This window comes from Calliopsis andreniformis, chromosome 3 (assembly GCF_051401765.1).
Source record: "Calliopsis andreniformis isolate RMS-2024a chromosome 3, iyCalAndr_principal, whole genome shotgun sequence".
NCBI lineage: Eukaryota > Metazoa > Arthropoda > Insecta > Hymenoptera > Andrenidae > Calliopsis > Calliopsis andreniformis.
In genome coordinates this window covers 28,077,518-28,096,134 of record NC_135064.1, presented here as the reverse complement: position 1 = coordinate 28,096,134, position 18,617 = coordinate 28,077,518, and the positions used below count along the sequence as shown (strand labels likewise).

The following is an 18,617-nucleotide window of genomic DNA, read 5'->3' as shown; positions in this document are numbered from 1 at the left end:
CCCTTATACTGTCACCTTCTTCCTTTAAACTCGTCTAGCTATTTCAAGTGAATATACAGAGAGACTCCCTGCAAGTGCTCTATTTTTCCTTTTCTGTCGCATCTTCAATTTCAGTTTCTCAATAATCGTGTAAAGTTGAAACGAATATATTTCAATGAATTCGAGGTTAACAGCCGATGTTTATCAGGCGAACGACGGTAGATACGACAATCGCTGGTTCCCACTGGAACCTCGCTTCCGGTTGCTAATAAATTCCCGAGCCCGTGGAAAGGATTGATAAGGTAGCGTTGGATAGGAAGGAGAGTCCGATCGCGAGCGTTCCGTGAGCAAACTTCGTCCTCCCTCTTGACCTCGTTAATTGTCATATCGCATCTCGAAACTGAAGCTCCAGCTCCGTAGCGAGCGGGACGGTACGGGCGTGGGTGGATCGCAATGATTTACGAGGACCGGCGTTCCGGGGCTCAAGCCGGACTCTAGAGACGCTTCGCTGATAGCGTCAGAGCCACATAAGTCATCGAGACTATACCTAGGGGTCTCTCCTTCTCACTCTCCTCTCCACCCATTCTTCCACCCGTTTCTTCATTCTTTTTCCCTCGACGCGGACGCGCACCATCCCCTCTCCCTTCCTCCTTTCCTCTCTCTTCTCCTTTTTCTCTCTCACACCCCTGCGCGAACATCCTATTCTTAATCTTCTTTGGTCCTCCATTATCGGAGCCCCGTGCTCCAATTATAACGCCCGACGATACGGGGAGAGAATTATAATTGCTTTCTCTGTTCTGTCGCCCAGTAGAAGCTGATTCTTGCGTGTCCTCGATGAATCGCCTGGCATCGAGGGCCCCGAAGTAATTGACAAATATTAATGCTTCGTCCGATGCTCGCGATAGAGGATGAAGAATCGCGATTTCGAGGAAGGACGACGGTAAAGGTATCAGAAAGCGAAGAATCACTGGGATGGTGGCAATAAATGAAGTCCATTGTGGTGTTCCGAAACACTCTAGGGATGCCGAAACTACTTCCATTTCTATACTTCTTGATATTGCGCGAGAGAAGCTGTGGCAGGTCGCGAAACACTTACTGTCCAGATAGAATCACGTATTCATTCCCAAGAATTGTACTGCAACGAGTTTTCCGCGAGAAGGCGCCCCGTCGTGCTCTAGCAGGATGTCACGGGCCTGAATGATATCGTATTAGCATTTCCAAGAGCAACTTGTCCGGAGGTACGAAATTCTGACGAGAAATCGTGAAACGAGAACCGCCGGCTACATTGATAGGCGTGAAAGTATGCTCGACCTCTGGCTGCCACCTCACGACACCTTCTATTACCTATCCCTCTAGCGTCAGAGCCCACGGTAACCGTTTCGTATCGAGGGAGATTAGTTCCTGGATTTACGCTCGCGACGCGCAGGAATTTTCTGTTTAATGCCAGTCGGTCGATCGGCTCGTAATTAACGCATAGATAGAGCCTGAGCTTTTGAGATTGGACGTCGAGGTACGGAAATGAAGGGAATAGAAAAGTATCTAGGAATGTTTAAATATAGCACCTAGTGTGCAGGGTGTTTCGATTCAACGAACACGCTCTTGAAACATAGAAAATCACCTGTAATAAGAAGAATAGTTACGTAGAACAGTAGGTTTGAAATGAAATGTAAAGCTACTAAAAATTTGCATTTTCATTATAAACTAGGAAAAGAGAGATTCGGATAAACGAGGACGATTCAATTTCAGCCTTTGTTAGATCTAAAGTAATCATTCTATATTGGTTAATTTATGTGCAAAGTAGCAACGGTGATGCAAGATAGCATACTAATAAAAGAAATCAATGCTGCCTAGCTTGGAACTGGGAAGCGACGATCGAGGGGAGTCAGGTGTATCCGAATAGGCAGAAATAAAGCGTCGTCATTTCCAGCTTGTGTCCCAATTAAGACTGATTTTCTCCGTTTCCTTTCCGGTATTAGTGTCACGGTGAGCGCGCAATCTCGGAATCTACGGGTATTGTGTGCCGCCACGTTCGTTCGTCCACTGGCCGCGTGCGATCCACCGCATGAATATTACATGGCTTCTTACCCACCGGAAAGATAATTGTCAAGAAGCTCTAAATACGGCCTGGAAACCGGTGGACAGAAAATGCATAATACATAATGCGACGAGAAAACGAAAATTTACGACGCGCATGGCCACCGTTCCTCGCGCTCCTCTACGCGCTAATCCACTGGGTGACTTCGCACGAACTGAATTAATTCGTCGTTTTTACACGGTGAAAACCGTACGGTTACGTACATCCTCGGCCCGATTTAATTCGTTACATTTCGCTGCCGACCGAGTGAACGGACCGTGTAACTTTTTTTCTTACGATTAAGACAAATTCCTCCACCGAGTCGCCTGCACGGTCTCTTTGTGCAACGTAAATCTTACTTCGTAATATCAAAGTATATAAATTACAATTCTTTCATCTTGCTCTTATATAATATAGCGGAATTCGCTTAATGAATTCATGAAATTGTATGTTACTTTACAGTAGATTATCCGATGGCATTGAGCAATCAGTACAAGTATTTTCAATTTCTCACTTTCCCATTATCATAATTCAAGCATGTCGCGACAATAAGTACTGAAGTGGTCTCGGAAGGATAAAATCCTTCCTCGAACATACAGTCACATACTAATATTGCACGTAAATATCGCGATCTGAGACTTCCTGATGCAGGCAGGTGCTTATATAGTTGCTATCAGTGTCGCGTCTGACTCTAAGGAAACTGGCTTCAGTCCTAGGGAACGTTAGAGCTAAAATACTATTAGTAACTGACACCCGGAAGCCTCAAAGCACGTCGGTATCGATTATGGTTACAGAAGTTTCAAGTCATCTACACATAACGGATTAAGAAAACCATCAATATCCTATTCTGATATTACGAGTCAGGGAAAATTTGATAAGGGGTACTTAAATTACTTTACCTAGTAATACCGCTAATCGTGATGTATATTCTACCGTCTATAGTTAGTTTTTAGTAATTGAGGAGATCGTAACAAAAACAATCTTTGTCAAATTTTACGATATTTTGATGAGAACATATGTTAGTAGTCAGAACCGAAACTCGCAAGGTAATGGAACCTGTAGCATTAAAAACGTGTTACACCCCATATAAATTCATTGATTTGATCGTAGAAAATGAAAGGAAGTCCTCGCGCGAGACTGCGCGCGACGTCCAGCACAGAACGGACGTAAATCTAGGCGCGGACCCTGCTTAAGAGCGCATAAGAAAGCATAAGAGCACATTAGAGTCGGCGCTCTCGGGATCCGCGTAAACGATACGATCTTCGTGGCCAACCAGATACGGCTATCCTTCCCGGGGCTTTTTGCATCCAACGCGCGCGCGCGCACGCGCATCTGTTAAACCCTATGACAGGCATACACCGGTGATTTATAAACAGTTTATGATGTCTGGCCGTGCCACGAGGCGCGCCGTCTCCACTTTCCGCTACCAGCGCACGAGCTCTCTTTTAATAGGGGGCCCGACCGTTTTCTGATGAAACAGAGGACGGTCTAGCCTCCCAGGCACGTCCCATTTCCCGGACATAAATCAACGAGTGACGTTACAGGCCACGGGCACAGCGTCGGTCGTTTACCAAGGTGGGCATTATCGACGGGACCTACTAATCTGTAATTAAGTATGGATACGACGCCGCGATCATCGTCTCTTCGATGAGAATCCGAAATTCAATTCGACTTTGATCGGCCCAATTCTGAGGAGATCGCAGCTATTTGAAGGATGTGGGTTTTGACCGTCTTTCGATCGACCCCTTGAACGCTTAACCTCGATAATTACCATTCAAAACATCAAATATATCAAACGCGATGACGGCCAGTGGAATCTGGGCGAAAGACTCGAAAACTGATTATAATGTAAGTTTCTTTTAGAAGAAGCACAAGAAAAGCACTAAGGTCATGATGAAGACTTAATGAGGACATGAGCTAAACGCTTTGAAAAAGTACTCTAAGCACATAACTGTAGCGACTCGAATGAATGATGATATCCCCTCGCTGTTTTTCATTTATTAATATGCTTCAGTCTGTAGTTTATCAGATTCTACATTTTATTTATTGCAAGAGCCTTTTCCTTTTCTTAATGAACTGCCCTTTAAAGTCACCCGCCACGAAGGTCACCGTCAGCGTGTTCTATTATGAAATTATGCGCAGAGCCCTCAGAGATTGAATTATAATTCTATGATAATCTAGAAGAGTCGCGGCAGGTGGACTGACCGTGACCAGAAGCGTTCTGTTTTCAACGGGGATGGAGGACTCGAGTGGAACAACCCCTGGCAAAGTGGCAGGTGCGGGAATTAAAAAGTGGCCGAGACCGTATTGTAAATTAGGGGTCATCCAGTAATGCGCGAGTAATAACACGACACCATTTTTCTATACGGGGACATATGTTTCGTCGGAATTTACAAACCCGTTAGAAGTTGACATACTTTTACTCTTCTGTACAGTAAGATAGGAAACATAAGCTCGAGGATTGGTAATTCAATTAAAGATATTTTTAACCTATACCATTAATTCCCTAACGTTAACGTTTTATCGCTTTCCCTGTTTTGCAATAGAAAATCTTCTCGAGAAAATGCGATTTCGTTCTCGTCCAAGAAGAGAAATAGCAAAAATCTCTACACCCGGTACGGACATGTAAATTCGCTGGCTGAACTTTTCAATCCGACGCAGCTCCGACGAACTGACGAATTGCGAACGCCCTCGCTGTGACAGATGGATCTTCAGGGTTACCTGGGCCTCGCGTCCGCCCCTTCGCGAGCGATTCTACTGCGAACCACTAATTTTCTCGGACAACCACAAAACCGCAAGAATAATAACACCCCCCGTTGAACTGGCGTTGTTAAAATGCACCAATAACAATCCTTAGCCAGGCAACCCTGTGATTACTTACGGATAAATCTCGCCGCGGTAGTCGAGCTGCTCGCTCCCGATCTAGGATCTATCTATCTAGCTTTCGGTACCCCTCGGCTTCGCCTCCTTCTTCGTCTCGTGCCACTTTCATACATTTTTAATGAAGTCCCTTCGCTCGGTTTCGCGAAAGGACCGCATCGATCATACTTTGACCCACGCACAGCTAGAATTAAAGAATACTTCTACACCCTAAGGTTCCATACATTTCTCGACTGATCGTAAACGCTGAACAATAGAAAGAAAACAGCTGTTCACTTCAGCACAGTGTACGAAGACTTCATAAATGCCGAAGAAGTCACGTTCGCGTGTAAACCCCTGCCTTAAAGCTATCTTTAACGTCGATGAAAAAGTTCGAAGCAAATTTAGTATCGAACCCAGTGATTAACTACTAAGTACGCAATTAATGGAAAATCGCGTGGAAGATTGCGCAAAGTTCCAATCGTTGATAGTTTAATTAATGAATTTCGCGTTCACGGGATAGCGCAGAAGTCCAGGGCGTGATGGAAAATCATAAGAAAGCCCTGACCAGCGTAACAACTCATTCAACGACGGCGATTAGCCGGCGATTTTTTCACTAAATTGCATCTGCACTGGCGGCTATCGCGTCGTCATTTACTGGTTGAAATTTATGCAGCTATTACGGATCGCGCGGTGCCAGGTGTCCGGTATACGCGCGTGGCCCTCGAGAAACCTCCTCTCTGACCCTCACGTCGTTCCCTCTCGTTTTTATTGGTCCTTCCTGTACGGTCCACTCTATCCTCACGAATATTATGGTCTTCCTGTCGGTTCACGTATCCAGAAGAATGCATAACTCGTCTACGAAAATATGAAAATACCGTTCGTCGATGACTCATCGGATATCGTATAATAAATTGTTGTAAATACACTTAATGTGTTTATAATGCATTTATTATTTTTTACCGCAGTTTTACTGTCCCTTTCCCTCCTAATTGCAACAAAACGAATGGAAACGGGAACAAGAAAATCTCCCGTAAATAACCCATCATTAATCAATCATCGCCTAATGGTAAGCCGCAGAAGCATCGAGGAGAGAATTAAAGAAGAAGCAGAAAGTTCCTCGGAGGAAGGGATACGGTTTTCGAGGCGTATCGTGTATCGGAAAAATCGATTCGAGGGCAAAAAGTACTCTCGACACTGAAAGTTACGAAGAGGCTGGACGGCGGGAAGACATCGAAGAAGGGAGAAGAGAACAGGTTCGCTAACGGACACCTCGGCTGCCAATTTACCGGGCGCACGCAACTAGCCGGTCATATTTTATTTACGATATAATTGAGATATATTGAAACGCGAGATACAGACGCCCAGCTGCGTTCCTGCGGAAGAACGAACCGCGCTCGCCACTATGAACGAGCTATAATTTTAACGTTCTTACAAAAAGATGCCTAACGCGCATCTTATTAGACCAGGTGAAATAGGTGCGAACACACTCCGCTGGACGCATTAAAAGCCCGTGACGTGTTCTTTGCCTCTTAATGATACGTTTCATCGTCCTGCGCTTGAACAGTTCAGTTACAAACTGTGTGCATAAGAACTGTTTTACTGTTGTTATTAGGGTACACTTGCTTCTGTTTCATAGTATGGACACAAATTTTACATATATTCTTCTTGGGTTTCCTCAGTGGATTGTGACTGCAACGTGAGTTGATCGTTAAGTAGCTACACTAATTTCAATCAAAAGCCTTTTTTACCATTCTGGTACCTGCAACTGGTCAATACGATTTCTGCGAGAACCTTAGTCACCGAAAGATTCAAGCATCTCCGTAAGCGGATTGAAGACGGCTATAGAGGACCGCGATGAAGCGTAAACGTCAGAAATATGCAAAGGCTCGGAGGGAGGGCAATTTCCCTGAGCAATCTGTTGTGTTGCCAGGCGAAACGGAAAGAAAGTAAATTCTCGCGGAGATTTCCGTGGCGCGAGCCCCGCCGGTATAACTCCTCGGAAAGTTAAATTTTAAAAGCGTTTAACGTCCACCGACCCCTCGGAGCGGCTCGCCTCTGTCTTCTAGCGAGGAGTATAAAGCCAGGGCGACCAATGTTGTCGAGAGGGGCGCGAAGAATATAACCCACTTCCGCCCGACCGTCAAATTTTAATATCTCGAACTATCGATTTTCCATCTTGACGCGGCGATTTTTCTGAACGAGCCCCGAACAATAACCGACGACCCTCCCTCCGAAATTGTTTCCTAATAACTTGGCTATTTCCAAAGTAGGGTAACTTCCCCTTAAACAGAGGCGATCAGGATGCAAAGCTTGTTAACTTCTTTTAGATCTATCATTACAGTTACGGAGCCAATCGGTCCAAGAATAATGAAACACTGAAATGAAAAAGGACTTTTAGTGAAAAAGGACATTTGTATATTACTCTTTTGCAGCTAAAGGGACAATTCGTTAGTTAGTCATTTCTGTACCCGTTCAACAGCAAACACGTTAATAGCCCGCGAAATTATTAATATCCACCCCCTTGGAGGCGCACGATTCCTCCCTGTGGCTGGTGTCCCGTCAGAACGAACCATTTTCCGCGGAGCAAGCTAGAAGGTGCGCGTCGGAGGGTTAAGGTTATAAATAGTCCGCCTTCGGGAGGCAGTAAAGAAGCGACGAGAAGGGAAGTTGCTTGGAAGAACAGAGGGGAATGGGGAAGAGTTTGTCAGCGAGAGCCAAATGAAATTGTATTAAAGTTTCACCTCGCAGCACGTAGGACGTTGGATGGGGGCGAAAAAGGGAGGTAAGGATGTCAGAGAGGGATGGAAGCAACACCGGCACGAGTAAAACGACCGAGGCCAGGATATTAAAGCTTGTCGCTTTAGGACAAAATGAAGGCAAGAGTTCGGTGTTTCAGCCTCCAAAACAACACACCCTCAAGACGAACCCCGTCCATGGAAATATGAGATCCTTCGAAAGATACGCGCCGTAAACTGTTTTTATGCCTTAATATGTATTTATGCGAAGGGAATACCCGGGCACAATGAAATGTTTCGTAGCCTATCTAGGTTTGTTATTAACCATTTTTTCTGTATGAAGTAAATTAATTACCTTCAATTAATAGACTAGAGTAATCAGACTAGAAATGAAATATTAAATACCTTTTTTATACCTTATTATAATACCACCACTCAATTATTTTTTATTGACCCAGTTTCTCAATGCTTTAGTATTCTAACAATCCGATATCTGAATAGACATCTCGATATTCTAACATTCCAAATATTTCCATTACTCGAAAGTTTTATAATTAGCAGCGTAGAAACTGCTAAAAGAAGTAACAAACAACACCTCCTAGCAAGTCAACGGAAATATTTCCAGTTCCTCTACATCAACACATAAAAAAGGGAAGGAAAAAAAGAAACGGGGGAAAGAAAGCAAAAAAGAAGAAAGACAATTCTGTTTCCTGTGAATAATGCAGAAAGAGCGCGCGCTGCAGCCACCAGCGACATTATTCGCGGCGTTTCCCGAAGGAAATTAGGAAACGTGGAACAAACGCAACAAGCAGCGTTGTATCCCCCAACGGTGGCAGCGCCAAGTCACAAATGTAATATTCACGGAATAATACGCAGCCGTCCGACCTTTCCGCCTCTCTTTTTTCCTACGCCGTCGCTCTGGACGCTTTAATAGAAACCACTCGTGTCCAAATACCTAGCCGGAATTATATTATGGAAATCCATAGAACGTACCACACGCGACTCTTTCAACGATTTTGCTCTTTCATGCAAATGGTGGCTGCTGGTTTGCGTCGTTCAAAAATAAAGCATTGTTTTAACAGCACTTTCATTCCAGCTTAACAATCTAGCTAACTCAAACCGAGTTGCTCTAATGTTAGCCACAGGAGCGTCTCTCGTTGCTTCAATCAAACGAAACGTTTGTTGAGCGCAGTTGTAGACAGACTCTTCCGTTGAGCGTCATTTCTTTTGTAGACTCTGTCAAACGTTAGCAACTGAAGTGAAAGATGTGGAACCAGCAACCAGAGAATAGTATCGGTGAAGTACACCACGATTTCAGTCATGTAACATTTGGCTGGCCAATTTGTCGTTGCTCGTGTACGCGATGGAAATCTGCGAAGTCTCATACGAGAGCATACAGCCGCGCGGGCGTGCATGCACACGCGTGGCTCGTTAATATGTGGGGGGATACGGGTCTGATTACGCATAAGCTCGCCACAGTCCTATCTCCCCCGCATCGGCCGCCAGAAAACCTGATACGGCCACAGCAGTTATGTATATCCCGTCCAGAAGTTCACAAAGACGCGAACCGACGTCTCAATTTTTTTCCGCGGAAGATAAGATTGTCCCGGGTCGCCGGGACGACGCGCCTCCTGGAAGTCGATCCAACGGCCGACATCGTTCATGCTCCTACGTGACAACCTTGCAAAATGCCAGATCCGGTAACGCTGAAACTGCTGCTGAGACTCCGATAGAACCTCTAGCCGTCTAGCGTATAGGGCTGCGGGCAGTAGTACAACGTGGCACTTTGGTGGACAGATAGTGCCTTCTCTAAGAATTAAAGAAGGGCTTTTCTAGCTTAAATCACGAAATAGTGTAATTTTATAGAAATATTTCTATTGAAGAACCTGTGCAATTTAGTAGCCTGAAGGATATGAGATCCTTAAATTTTTTCATCCGAACACTTTTGTCTTCCTATTAGTTCGGATAAGGGAGGACCTACGGTATCTAAAAAAGCGCGATCGGGTCAGGTTCAGTAGAACAATATTCTCTGGTTCCGTCATCGAAGAATTCCCGAGCAATTTATTTTTTGCTCGCAAATCATTCTGCCCATTAGCTCACGTAGGAGGATGTATCAGAAGGGGCGAGCGAAGGGAGCAGCTCGAGAAACAAGCAGAAGAAGGTAGAGGTGGCAGGAGACGCTGGAAGGAAGGGTAATCCTTCTGCTGATGTGTGTTACGAGGTCCACCCGCCCGCGCACTCATCATCACCGAGATAATGGAGTGGGCGTTACACGGAGGAGAGATGCTGGATGGTTCGGGGCCCAGTCCACTGAGGTTGCCAACAAAAACCGCCACTCAACGACCCTGCCCCGACTTGCACGACCATAAAATCATCCTAGTTCTCCGCCACCCCGCCTCCCTTCTCTTTCTTTCTCCTCGCGTTACCTCTTTGCTCGCCCGTTTCTTCCCTCCCGCCCGCGAACCTAACGAACGACTCGACGATCGCGTGCAGGACTTTGCCTCCTGATCCCTCGCGATGACAAGCCCGAGAGGACGCCTCTTCTCCTTCTTTTGCTCTCCATCTTACCGTTTCTATAGTGTCTACCCTCTTGGGACTGTTGTTATCTCTGTAACTGATAATGGACCTCGTATCAGGGTTGTTTCAAGAGCTAGAACCAATCAACAGATTCAACCTCTCATCGGTCCTAGTGTTAAAAGTAATAGATACTTCCTATAGCGACGAATTTTTTGTAACTCCGTTACAGGTTCTGGGTATTATTAATAGATAGAAAAGTGGGAGTTATTGAAAGCAGAACGAAAGGAGGATACAGAGGAAGCGTATCCCTCCTTGAACCACAAGGAAGAGTCCTCCCAGGGCACAGCCCCTGTCACTCGACCCGCGTCTGTTCATTGGCTCGAAAATTTTAATAACCCGAGCAACGATAGGTCGAAAGAGTACGCATGTCCAGTAGAGTGTCACCAGAGCAGGCGACACGCACCCGTGGTGACACACTATCCCTCTTTCCCTCCCTTGCGCTATATCTCTTCTCTCTTGCTCTTTCTCCGATTCATCGTGTCCCCGAGCAGGGAGGACCTAGCTTGAATCCTGTGGAGAGTTTCGCGCAGGCGCTTCCCCTGCTAAAAGGTTAAGTTCCCTCTAGACTTCCTTCTTCAAGATACACCTTCTCTCGAACAATTTTGGAGAACACCTCCAGCAATTACATTATTGCGAGTAACAGTTCCTTTTTTATACTTGCAATTCTGCCTAACAGATTATTAGGATCGAAACTGTATAAGAATTTGCAAACCCTACACTTTAATTTATAATATTAAAAAAATATATTATATATTTTACTCGAGAACCTATTACTCTTATCATCTTCTTATCGCTCAGAGAACTAAATATGCAATTTACCTACTCGATTCAAAATATATCCACCCATTGTATAACGAAGTTATAGGTCACTGACCCAGTATAATATCAAAATAGAATAAAAACGAAGGCACTCATTTAGGAATCCTCAGATGTAGAATCGAAACAGATAGGAAGTTAGCGATAAATTGCAGAAAGAAAAGAAGAAGATAAAATATCATCGAGCTGGGCTAAAAAGCATGGACGATGAAGATTCGTGGAGGACGGATGAGGTGACCCGGGCGAGAGAGGTACTCGACGGAGTCCAACGTAGTCTCTTGGATCGATACGAACGGCGCGCGCTGTGTCCCCGTCTGCCATTGGTCATAGCAAAACCTAGACGTGCCCGGTTTTCTCCTTTTCTCTCTCTCCCACCCCCTTTCTCCTCTCTCTTGTCCTCTTTGCCTCTTCCGTACAGCCACCCCTTGGACTCTATCTATATCCAGTCGACCTAGCCTTGCTCACCCTTCCCCTTTCAAATCCTTCGTCTGCTTTATCCTCCTCGCAGACTCTGCTCAACCGCGACTCTACTCTCTCCCTCCCGCGATTCGGCCCCCCCGTCTCCTCTTGATTCATTTTTCGTTTTTCTACCCGCAACTCACTTTTTTTAAGTATCCCTTTTTTACGCGTCGCGTCTCCCTTATTGTAATCGGGGGCATTGATAGCTTTAGAAGGTCTAACCTTTTATACAACTATTGAAAATAGGATTTATAGGTTGCTCTATCTTGATCCCTTGCAAAATTAGTAGGCAATCTTGGCATCGATTCCCTGTATATCTATCTGCTATTAGAAATAGTAATGAAAAAATTATTTCATCGTCGACTAACAGAAGACAAGGCAGCCGAGCGAACGAATATGAGAAGCCTGCGATTACGTTACCAGTGACCTCGATCATTAATGATGGAGGTGAACGGGGCAGTCCCACGAGAACTGTCAACGCGTAGCATCGCTCGAAAGGTAAAGACGACAGCGTTGGTTGCGAAGGCGACGCTTTGCTTCGAGTCGGAAACGTCTGCTTGAATATGGATGAGTCGAGGCGCAGAGCGGACACAGTCTCATGCTCGCTACACGGAGACATAATTGCCTTAATTAACGCTAATATGTTAAGTCGCGCTGGCTTCTTTTGTTCATCGCCACGCTTGCGAGTCGGCTGAGGACGTTCGAGAACCGGTGAACGCGACTAAACGTGATTCCTGCTTGTAACCAAGCTATCCTTTACGAGATATCGACATGTCTATTAAGATCTGCAGATAAGGGACTATCCTGATTGCTATGGTAGCGATAATAATAACTGTCATGTACAATACTTGTTGGCGGTATATCTGAAATGAGAAGCATATGCCAGGACTACTTCTAAAGCAAATCAAAATTCAACATCTTAATTGTTTGACGCTAGAACTACTAAGGTAAAGGTAAATATGTCCTTTTTGACAGATTGCTAATATGTAAGTACTTTCAATTAGATTGAAGGTGTAGAAAACACTCGATAATTTCACAAAATTGTGTTACAGAAATATCCCCCCAAAAAAATTCTTCATTTCTCTACAGACTTTTGTACTCCTCCATCCACTTCCTTCGCCTATTCGCAAAGATTGGCGAAGAGTTTATCGAACTTTCGTCGCAGGCAGTGGCGCGAATTTGCGGCCATGCAGCGGACTGCTCGCATTTTCTTACGAAACGAAATGGAATGCATAAGTATTTCCGGCGGTGTTGGAGCCGCCGCAGAGGGAGGATTCACCGCGGCGACTTCCGGCTGCGAGGCGAGCTAGTGTCCCTAATTACCGTGTCGGTTCATGAATACGATTGCCGCGCGACCGTGGCTCGCCGCGGCACGGAAGCTAGCGTGGCGTCACCGCTTGTTACTCCTGCTCATGAATTTATGTATCTGCATTCTCCAACGCGGTTCGAGGCACCCTGAAGAAGAAGAAGAATCTTCCGCCCCGCCGCGGCGGCGTTGGCCCCCGTTTCTTTACCCTTTGGCACGCCTCGGTACCCTCGAACGATGTCGCGGATTCGAAGCGGCCGGATGAGCTCGACGGTTGCCTGCATCGCTTTGCTTTATGCGCAGCCTGACATTGGAGTCTGCCCGTCAAGTTCGTAGACCAATCATGTTGCAATAATATATTTCTTCTTCCCCTTGGCCTCGACACCAGTCCCCCTTAAACCCAGTTTTACATTTGCCAACGCGCCTTTTGTACGGTACGATTCCTCGCTATAATTCCAAGCGCGTCGAATAATCCCAGTTATCGGTCTATGTCTATTTCCTCGTACCTTGCTCTTTAGGGCTGTAGACCCTCTCAAAGAAACATAACATTGAGGACTAGCGCGGTCACAGTTCCCGAAAAGTTAGTAATTCATTCCTGCATTCAGCAAAGTGATACAAATGTAGAAGATATAAAAATGTCAAATGAAATAGAATTTATATACTTATTTCTTTGCCAGAAATTCAGTAAAAACCTGATAAAAATGTTAATAGAAATCATCGTCCACAGTATTTACACGTGTTAAGATCGCTCATCACCTTGGACCTCAGACACCTCCTCTCAATTGCACCTTCACGATTCCCCATTTTCATCTTGGCAAGCTTTCATCAATTCAATCTTCGACGCGATAACACAATTCAATCCTTGACAGATTTTTTGAAGACCTAGTTGGACGTGGTGAGCACGATTACACTTGTTCAATCTTCGATGAAACATTCCCCGAAGATCGCAGGCGGAAACAACGTGGATTCCAATTTAATCCGACGAATCCGTCCCGTTAGGCAGTCTCGGTAGACCTTTTTAATTCTATAACGGGGCGCGCTGATTCGCTTAGAGAGGAGGAGGATCGTGGGACGCGTTGCACAAACCTGGCCAGACATGTATTCGCGTACGTATAGAACGTATTATATGGGTGGAAGCCAATTATTCGTGTGGCTGACCCTGAAGGCAATGATAACTGCGGGCGGCGCATAATTTTGAGCAGCACGAGGCCGCCACGGCAGTACGTAACTCTGCCGGCCTTATAATGAAGATATAACCGAGCCGACTGCCGAGACATCTTTACGTCCATGAACGCCTGGCTCGTTACTTGCACACGATGAACAGAGCACTGCGATACCCCTCACGATCCCGTCCACCTCTTCTTTATTCGACATCTATGTCTTGAGTCACTGATAGTTAGTTAAACTTTACAGACTGGATTTAGGTCCTCGCTAAATCTATCGGAGTGATGGGAAACAAACGGAAGTAACAGGAATTGTTAAAGGTACAGGTTTGAGGCAATAGTTGATATACAGACTAACAGCAGGAGAAACTAAATAGATAGTTTTGTATAATGATACAAATATGTACGTACACCCAGATTGTCTGGATCTGATCACTCAGCACCATCGATTTAACGAATCACATACAAGAGTTAATTTGAATACATTTCGCTAGTCTGTACCTATAATTCAAAAGCTTATAATTAAAATGACTATCGCCAGATTTTAGAATTTTTTTATAAAAACACATTCCAGTGATCAGAAGCGAGAGATTATTTTAAAATGATCAGTAGTCGTTTTTGTTAGGAACTCCTCAATCACTTGTCCAAAGACAAATGAAGTGGATGCATTGATAAACAGCTGAAAAATGTTATCGGTTTTAGGGACTTTATAGGTATTTGTCACCTCGTGCATTTACAATACACGAATGCAAGAGTTCCATTGAATAGGGTGCCGATGTCGGGGTAGAAAAATATCCTGTTCCCATTCGGCGAGCATCCCTTCGACAAATAAATGGTATTCGATATCCCACGCCCATGTACCCGCTTCACGAACCCGTCGACAGATTTTCATTTACGGATTGCACCGCTGTTACGAGGGAATTCAAAGCCGACGCGGTATCGCTGTATCAGCGTTCGTGGTGATCATTTCAATTCGCCTCTAATTGAACGCTGTTCAATATTGACGAGTTAAATAATTGTCTTTGGAAAACTCAGCCCGCCGCGTAGCCGTTAATCATCCCCCTTGCTCCGATCGCACGCGATCCCATAATAATTTGCGTCGTACCGACACGAGCAGAAAAAGGGACGAAAATCTGTACCGCGTAAATTTGTTAAAGACGCGTCGATGTAACCTGAAAAATATTAAATATTCAGTCGGTAGTCGTAATCTCTGGACGAAGCGATCAAATTGAATTGCGAAAATATAAATCGCATTTTAAATTTCGCATTGCGTGCAACCTATATTGTCATCCGTTTTTTACTCATTTCATTTACGTTTGATTTTCCTTTTTGATTAAAAGAACGCACATCCTGTGATCCGACCGACCAGGTTTCGCACAGTCGTGCGTTTCTTTCTGCCTCATCCCTCCATCCCTTCTCGTTCGCCTCTTCTTTCGCTCTTCTTCTGTTCTTCTTACACCGGCCAACAACCTGGCCTGATGGCTGCGCGTAAAATTGGCCGGAACGCATTTTTCCATTAGGCCAGTACCCGAGCCACGTTACAAATTATAGGTGTACACTCGTTGAAGAACCCGATGAAACGAGGGAACCGATACGCACTCGGCGCTTTCCTCCCCCTGCAAGTCGAACGTCGCTTCTGATGATCGTATTATTGGCAGTGGTGGTGAAGCCCATAGTCCATCGGTTAAGAACGGCTGACGCCCCGAGATTTTGCTCGGAATTAAGGCACGGATCGCACGTCTCGAAATGATTAATCGCATCGACGAAAGTAGACAGAAATATTGGTGGACCGTTTTCGGTCGACCGATCAACTGTGGCGAATGCGAAGATAACAAGTGGCTGATAGGATGATTGTGCCAGATGAGTTGCTGAGAAACGTGCTTAAGTCAGAAGACACTGTAGGTAGGTATCGTCAATTCAATTCGGTAGAGAAGTGGAAATAAGTGGAATGGGAATGACAAGATCAGACAAACCAGATGAGGAGAATGAGAATGCTGTAAATTGATAATAAAACTGTACTTACTATAATGAAAATTTCGACTACAGCATACTGCTACAGCTTGTTTAAAAAAATATTTGAATCGAGTGAATAATATAAAAAAACAATCAGTAAAATATTAAGCTGAATAGTAATTCATCGAAGCGAATCGTGCCTCACGTTACGTGTTCCGATGCGAAACAGAATCGCAATTGAATCAGACACGGTACAATCATGCGAGGGATGCAATGAAATCACTTATCGTTAAAGTCGACGTAAATGTCGTCGTTAAATTACATTTAATGCCATTTGGACGTCACGAATCGCGAGGCCTGCTCAGAACGAAGTAACCGATGAACAAATGCACGCGTGAACGTCTATGGATTCCGCGGAAAAGCGGCAAATGCGATTTTAATGTCAAGCGACGGTGGTCTGGTCCCGCATTTTCCACGGGCGTGTCTCTAACGACCCGCTTGAACGGCCCCCGCGGCTACTTTTACCATTTTGTAACGTTATATTCGTTCGTGGCCGCGGTATCCACCGCTACGCCACGGTGCATCCATTATAAATACGAGGTGACCTAGGGCAAATCGCAAACGACGAGGTCCACTCTGAGAAACGGAATTCTAGAACCCCATTTGCTGGATCCATTCGACGGTACCTTCGCCAACGTAAATGGGACTGCAGAAAGGGAGAATTATTGCGCAGACGTTGCCATTCCAGATAAATCGTTAAGAACAAATTTTAGAAGGATTTTCTGAAACTTAACGTCACAGAATTGATTATGTCCTCGTCCAAACCTAGGTCTCCTTATTAATTCAGATACGTCAGGTTCTACTGTTATCCCTTTTACGACGAATGAAACTATATTTAGAGTTAATGTGCACGCTGAACGCAGCTTCCTTCTTTACGCGCGACTTAAAAACGCACCCTACACTACCCGTTAATGACACGAAATGAAAATATGAATTCGACGGTCTAAAAGCGAGAGGCAACCCCTGTACCGAATGCCACTGATTTAAGGGGAGTTCGCGCATTAAAACGATAACGATCCCGGCGGATACTAAGTGAACGAAATACGACGCGAGTCGTTAGAGGGGGAGGGTTCATTCGGTCGCGTTAATGACGAAATCTTTCCGTCCCCTTTTTTCCTTCGACCAGCTCCTTTTCCGATGGAACTTCTTACGGCGACGCGCTCTATTCCCAGCTAAAAGGATTCGACAATAAACAACGGTGAACCTCGAAATTAGGCGTGGGTCGGTCGGCGTTGCCATCCACATCAAAAACCCTCCCCTTCTCTCACAGTTTTCGGGGATGTGCGGTCGATGGATTAACGATGTTAGAACGAGAAAGTTGGAAAACAAGGGAGTCCTGGCGTTTTATGAACTGCCTTTTAATTTTGATAGCGCTGGGTATATGAGTCTCCTCTGTAAACTCACACATAGAGTAGAACTTTGATTACCTGTGCGCTATATGTTGTAAGTTACATTGAAATTTAAAAGTTAGTTAACAGAATAGATTACATATACAGGTGGTAGGTACGTTTTAGAGGATTTCAGGGCATATATTCGAAATTAAAATTATGAAACTGAGATATTATGTGTGAGTAGAAGAATTGAATATCAAGTAATAGAGATAAAAATAAAGGAAGATTGAGAGAAAATAATGAACTTAAAGCGACGTATTCTTTGTTCGGAACTATACATCCTTCTATCATCCTTCCCGAGTGATTCAGAATTGCTTAGCAAATCGAATTCGTTGCGTGTAATTTCTGCGGAGTATCCGATGCAACTCATAAAGCACCTGCACTGGTTTATATTCAAGACAGAAATTATTGGCCGCTTAAGGTCACTTCCTTAACGGTGAATCACTCCAGACACGGCTTCTATTTTTACGGCATGCCAGTTTTCGAGAGCATGTGTCTGCAGATTTACGCTTTCTATCTCTCAACAGCCGTAGCGAAGAGACCATGATTGTAATTACTCAGTGACCTGAGCAGGTTATGCATCCTGCCTTTAGTACAGAGCAACAGGAAGCACACTGCATTCTAACCCAAGTATGATAATTCTTCAAAGTATTTTGCTCCACTCGGAAAGAAGTCAACAATGCTTAACCCTCACCGTGAAATGAGCATTTGATAAGAAAACGTATACTTACACTTCTGAGGTTTAGATAATAATCAGTGGTTCATAAAATTAGGCAACAGAGAATTCTATCAATATTTTAAAGTAAACTCTATTGTAAACTAGTCAAAGAATACCCCATTTTCTCTTATCTTATAAATATAACTTCGGGCTCGCCAATTCCTCAGATCCCTCTTTTCCATATTGTTTTCGTGTTGCAGAAAACAGAGAGGAGCAGGGTGACCCGGGAACAGAACGAAGCGCCGAACGCGCAAGAAGCACGCCTTGTCGCGGGTAAGTGTATCTAATTACCCTCGCCGTTTACGTCAACGATTTGCAGTGATTTACGGCGAAATTGTAGCAACGACCTTCGTCCAGCCAGCCGAGGTTCCGTAACGGCGAGAGGGGACGGGGCAAAGGGGAAAAGAGGAACGAATCGGCTAAGCGGTGCGCGGCTGAAAAACACTAAAGGATTCGGTCATTTATCACGGCGCGGCTGCCCCCGGGGCACCACAGGAATGAAAAGGGGAGGAATATAATCCGTT

The 18,617-nt window shown here is 44.8% G+C and overlaps 1 protein-coding gene across 1 annotated transcript in view; it reads left to right on the top strand.

Moving 5' to 3' along the window:
- Positions 1-18,617, top strand: part of LOC143176966 (uncharacterized) — a 121,388-nt gene that overhangs the window by 97,541 nt on the left and 5,230 nt on the right. The window contains exon 3 of the mRNA XM_076374654.1: positions 18,294-18,366. Coding sequence (XP_076230769.1) covers positions 18,294-18,366 — 73 coding nt within the window. The remainder of the gene's footprint in view (positions 1-18,293; positions 18,367-18,617) is intronic.